Genomic DNA, 6,000 nt, shown 5'->3' with positions numbered 1-6,000 from the left:
ACACACAGTGATCTTATACAAAGCTGGATCAATGATATTTGACGGACATTCAGATATAACTCTACATATTCTGAACACTACTGGAAGCTACAGTTGAGGACCGCTAAGCAAGAGTAAGGAGGCTATTAGCATTTTAAGATCCAGACAGAGACAGGTATCTAGAGAAAGGCAGGTAGTTAAGATCCAGACAGAGACAGGTAGTTAAGATCCAGACAGAGACCGGTATCTAGAGAAAGGCAGGTAGTTAATATTCAGACAGAGACAGGTAGTTAAGATCCAGACAGAGACCGGTATCTAGAGAAAAGCAGGTAGTTAAGATTCAGACAGAGACAGGTAGTTAAGATCCAGACAGATACCGGTATCTAGAGAAAGGCAGGTAGTTAAGATCCAGACAGAGACAGGTAGTTAAGATCCAGACAGAGACAGGTATCTAGAGAAAGGCAGGTAGTTAAGATCTAGACAGAGACAGGTATCTAGAGAAAGGCAGGTAGTTAAGATCCAGACAGAGACAGGTATCTAGAGAAAGGCAGGTAGTTAAGATCCAGACAGAGACAGGTATCTAGAGAAAGGCAGGTAGTTAAGATCCAGACAGAGACAGGTAGTTAAGATCCAGACAGAGACAGGTATCTAGAGAAAGGCAGGTAGTTAAGATCCAGACAGAGACAGGTATCTAGAGAAAGGCAGGTAGTTAAGATCAAGACAGAGACAGGTATCTAGAGAAAGGCAGGTAGTTAAGATCCAGACAGAGACAGGTAGTTAAGATCCAGACAGAGACATGTATCTAGAGAAAGGCAGGTAGCTAAGATCTAGACAGAGACAGGTAGTTAAGATCCAGACAGAGACAGGTATCTAGAGAAAGGCAGGTAGTTAAGATCCAGACAGAGACAGGTAGTTAAGATCCAGACAGAGACAGGTATCTAGAGAAAGGCAGGTAGTTAAGATCCAGACAGAGACAGGTATCTAGAGAAAGGCAGGTAGTTAAGATCTAGACAGAGACATGTATCTAGAGAAAGGCAGGTAGTTAAGATCCAGACAGAGACAGGGAGTTAAGATCCAGACAGAGACATGTATCTAGAGAAAGGCAGGTAGCTAAGATCTAGACAGAGACAGGTAGAAAAGATCCAGACAGAGACAGGTATCTAGAGAAAGGCAGGTAGTTAAGATCCAGACAGAGACAGGTATCTAGAGAAAGGCAGGTAGTTAAGATCTAGACAGAGACATGTATCTAGAGAAAGGCAGGTAGCTAAGATCTAGACAGAGACAGGTATCTAGAGAAAGGCAGGTAGTTAAGATCCAGACAGAGACAGGTAGTTAAGATCCAGACAGAGACATGTATCTAGAGAAAGGCAGGTAGCTAAGATCTAGACAGAGACAGGTAGTTAAGATCCAGACAGAGACAGGTATCTAGAGAAAGGCAGGTAGTTAAGATCCAGACAGAGACAGGTAGTTAAGATCCAGACAGAGACAGGTATCTAGAGAAAGGCAGGTAGTTAAGATCCAGACAGAGACAGGTATCTAGAGAAAGGCAGGTAGTTAAGATCCAGACAGAGACAGGTATCTAGAGAAAGGCAGGTAAGACAGAGAGCTAGATGAGGCTCTTACCTTGAGCAGCATGTGTTTCTCGCTGGGCGTTAGGTACATCTTGTTCTCATAGTAATCAACACTGATGTTGACAATGTCTGCTAACAACTCCTCATAGCCAGGTATCACCTCCAACTGCTGCTGCAGACACTACAGAGAAATTTACACACTATTACTGCTGCTGCAGACACTACAGAGAAATATACACACTATTACTGCTGCTGCAGACACTACTGAGAAATATACACACTATTACTACTGCAGCAGACACTACAGAGAAATATACACTCTATTACTGCTGCTGCAGACACTACAGAGAAATACACACACTAGTACTGCTGCTGCAGACACTAGAGAAATATACACACTATTACTGCTGCTGCAGACACTAGAGAAATATACACACTAGTACTGCTGCTGCAGACACTAGAGAAATATACACACTATTACTACTGCAGCAGACACTACAGAGAGAAATATACACACTATTACTGCTGCTGCAGACACTACAGAGAAATATACACACTATTACTACTGCTGCAGACACTACAGAGAAATATACACACTATTACTACTGCAGCAGACACTACAGAGAGAAATATACACACTATTACTACTGCTGCAGACACTAGAGAAATATACACACTATTACTACTGCAGCAGACACTACAGAGAAATATACACACTATTACTACTGCTGCAGACACTACAGAGAAATATACACACTATTACTACTGCAGCAGACACTACAGAGAGAAATATACACACTATTACTACTGCTGCAGACACTAGAGAAATATACACACTATTACTACTGCAGCAGACACTACAGAGAAATATACACACTATTACTGCTGCTGCAGACACTACAGAGAAATATACACACTATTACTGCTGCTGCAGACACTACAGAGAAATATACACTCTATTACTGCTGCTGCAGACACTACAGAGAAATATACACACTATTACTGCTGCTGCAGACACTACAGAGAAATATACACACTATTACTGCTGCTGCAGACACTACAGAGAAATATACACTCTATTACTGCTGCTGCAGACACTACAGAGAAATATACACACTATTACTGCTGCTGCAGACACTACAGAGAAATATACACACTATTACTGCTGCTGCAGACACTACAGAGAAATATACACTATTACTGCTGCTGCAGACACTACAGAGAAATATACACACTATTACTGCTGCTGCAGACACTACAGAGAAATATACACTCTATTACTGCTGCTGCAGACACTACAGAGAAATATACACACTATTACTGCTGCTGCAGACACTACAGAGAAATATACACACTATTACTACTGCAGCAGACACTACAGAGAAATATACACTCTATTACTGCTACTGCACCACACACACACACACACACACCTGAGTGATCCTGTTGTGATTGGCTAGGAACATGGAGAGGTTCTGTGACTCCTGGATGGACTGAGGGTCAGCCATCTTCCTCAGGAACTGAGCTGCCCTGAAGACAAATAATACCACAAATCTAATTCTGTAGCAGCACCTCACAGCTTCTGTTTTACTGAGCCGCCCTGAAGACAAATAATACCACAAAAATCTAATTCTGTAGCAGCACCTCAAAGCTTCTGTTTTACTGAGCCGCCCTGAAGACAAATAATACCACAGATCTAATTCTGTAACAGCACCTCACAACACTGTTTAACATGAGTCAATTGGGTGCATCTCAATAGTGGGGTAAATTGGCCCTGTCACTCAGTCACTTTCCTTCATTTGAGCTAATGTGAAGGAACCTAGACAGGTGAAAGCAAATCCCCCTTAGCCTCTACTACACTGCTTTCCCCTATCCTGTGTTTTCAGGATCAGTGCAGGTATAGGAGAGGTGATAGGGAGAGGAAGCCACTGCAGGCTATTGAGATGCACCTCCACATTGTGTCTGTCTTCCCTCCGTACCTTTTATAGGCAGAGTGGTCGTTCTTGACGCTGCACTTCATGTTCTTGAGTTCGTCGAGCACAGCGAACATGTTGATGAACTTGCCCAGGGTGAGGAGGTAGGCTTCAGAGACAAAGTCTTTCCTCCGCTCAGCGTGGCAGAGGCGCTTCACCTCCCCGCAGAAACGCTCGATGGCCTTACGCTGCAGGGGAAGACAGGGGAAAAGGAGACGATAGAGAGAAAAGAGATTCTCAGATATATTTAGGACTGATATGATTGACTGACAGAGTTCTAATTTAAATATGATACATTTAATGGGTTGTTCATTCATTTTATTAATGAATCCATCCATCACTGGTCTCTCACCTGGAAGTACATGAACTTCATGAGCTTGGTGACCTCTGGTTCCAGCACCTCCACAGTCTTCTCATAGATCTCCACCCTGTTGGGCTGTTCGTTACACTTCACCTGGAGAACACAGAGGGGAACACAGCCTGCTCACTCAGATCTCCCTAACAAGCACTGAGATGATAAACTGAAAATTATCACCACAGACCACAACGATCACTTATCAGACATTTTTCTTATCGTTCATTACGATAAGCAGCCTATAATAGAGAAATGTGAAATGAAATGTAACTGTTTTTCTGGGTCATTTGTGATGTTTTATTTGTGTTTCCCATGATTGTGTTATACAGTTGTGGCCAAAAGTTTTGAGAATGACAAATATTAATTTTCAAAGTCTGCTGCCTCAGCTTGTATGATGGTAATTTGCATATACTCCAGAATGTTATGAAGAGTGATCAGATGAATTGCAATTAATTGCAAAGTCCCCCTTTGCCATGCAAATGAACTGATTCCCCAAAAACATTTCCACTGCATTTTAACCCTGCCACAAAAGGACCAGCTGACATCATATCAGTGATTCTCTCGTTATCACAGGTGTGAGTGTTGACAAGGACAAGGCTGGAAATCACTCTGTCATGCTAATTGAGTTTGAATAACAGACTGGAAGCTTCAAAAGGAGGGTGGTGCTTGGAATCATTGTTCTTCCTCTGTCAAACATGGTTACCTGCAAGGAAACACGTGCCGTCATCATTGCTTTGCACAAAAAGGGCTTCACAGGCAAGGACATTGCTGCCGGGAAGTACACTGCTCAAAAAAATAAAGGGAACACTAATATAACACATCCTAGATCTGAATGCTAGGATCTGGATTTGGAGTCACACTCAAAATTAAAGTGGAAAACCACACTACAGGCTGATCCAACTTTGATGTAATGTCCTTAAAACAAGTCAAAATTAGGCTCAGTAGTGTGTGTGGCCTCCACGTGCCTGTATGACCTCCCTACAACACCTGGGCATGCCCTGATGGGGTGGCGGATGGTCTCCTGAGGGATCTCCTCCCAGACCTGGACAAAATCATCTGCCAACTCCTGGACAGTCTGTGGTGCAACGTGGCATTGGTGGATGGAGCGAGACATGATGTCCCAGATGTGCTCAATTGGATTCAGGTCTGGAGAATGGGCGGGCCAGTCCATAGCATCAATGCCTTCCTCTTGCAGGAACTGCTGACACACTCCAACCACATGAGGTCTAGCATTGTCTTGCATTAGGAGGAACCCAGGGCCAACCGCACCAGCATATGGTCTCACAAGGGGTCTGAGGATCTCATCTCGGTACCTAATGGCAGCCAGGCTACCTCTGACGAGCACATGGAGGGCTGTGCGGCCCCCCAAAGAAATGCCACCCACCACCAAACCGGTCATGCTGGAGGATGTTGCAGGCAGCAGAACGTTCTCCACGGCGTCTCCAGACTGTCACGTCTGTCACATGTGCTCAGTGTGAACCTGCTTTCATCTGTGAAGAGCACAGGGTGCCAGTGGCGAATTTGCCAATCTCGGTGTTCTCTGGCAAATGCCAAACATCCAGCACTGTGTTGGGCTGTAAGCACAACCCCCACCTGTGGACGTCGGGCCCTCATACCACCCTCATGTAGTCTGTTTCTGACCGTTTGAGCAGACACATGCACATTTGTGGACTGCTGGAGGTCATTTTGCAGGGCTCTGGCAGTGCTCCTCCTGCTCCTCCTTGCACAAAGGTGGAGGTAGCGGTCCTGCTGCTGGGTTGTTGCCCTCCTATGGCCTCCTCCACGTCTCCTGATGTACTTGCCTGTCTCCTGGTAGCGCCTCCATGCTCTGGACACTACGCTGACAGACACAGCAAACCTTCTTGCCACAGCTCGCATTGATGTGCCATCCTGGATGAGCTGCACTACCTGAGCCACTTGTGTGGGTTGTAGACTCCGTCTCATGCTACCACTAGAGTGAAAGCACCGCCAGCATTCAAAAGTGACCAAAACATCAGCCAGGAAGCATAGGAACTGAGAAGTGGTCTGTGGTCACCACCTGCAGAACCACTCCTTTATTGGGGGTGTCTTGCTAATTGCCTATAATTTCCACCTGTTGTCTATTCCATTTGCACAACAGCAT

The 6,000-nt window shown here is 44.7% G+C and overlaps 1 protein-coding gene across 1 annotated transcript in view; it reads right to left on the bottom strand.

Moving 5' to 3' along the window:
- LOC139366482 (cytoplasmic FMR1 interacting protein 2) overlaps window positions 1-6,000 on the bottom strand; it is a 46,273-nt gene that overhangs the window by 18,681 nt on the left and 21,592 nt on the right. The window contains exons 5-8 of the mRNA XM_071103995.1: window positions 3,876-3,977; window positions 3,530-3,711; window positions 2,984-3,080; window positions 1,603-1,731 (exon numbers count right to left, since the gene is read on the bottom strand). Coding sequence (XP_070960096.1) covers window positions 1,603-1,731; window positions 2,984-3,080; window positions 3,530-3,711; window positions 3,876-3,977 — 510 coding nt within the window. The remainder of the gene's footprint in view (window positions 1-1,602; window positions 1,732-2,983; window positions 3,081-3,529; window positions 3,712-3,875; window positions 3,978-6,000) is intronic.

Source organism: Oncorhynchus clarkii, chromosome 14, assembly GCF_045791955.1.
Source record: "Oncorhynchus clarkii lewisi isolate Uvic-CL-2024 chromosome 14, UVic_Ocla_1.0, whole genome shotgun sequence".
NCBI lineage: Eukaryota > Metazoa > Chordata > Actinopteri > Salmoniformes > Salmonidae > Oncorhynchus > Oncorhynchus clarkii.
Note: the sequence above shows the minus strand (reverse complement) of the source record. Positions and strands in the feature narration are given on the sequence as shown.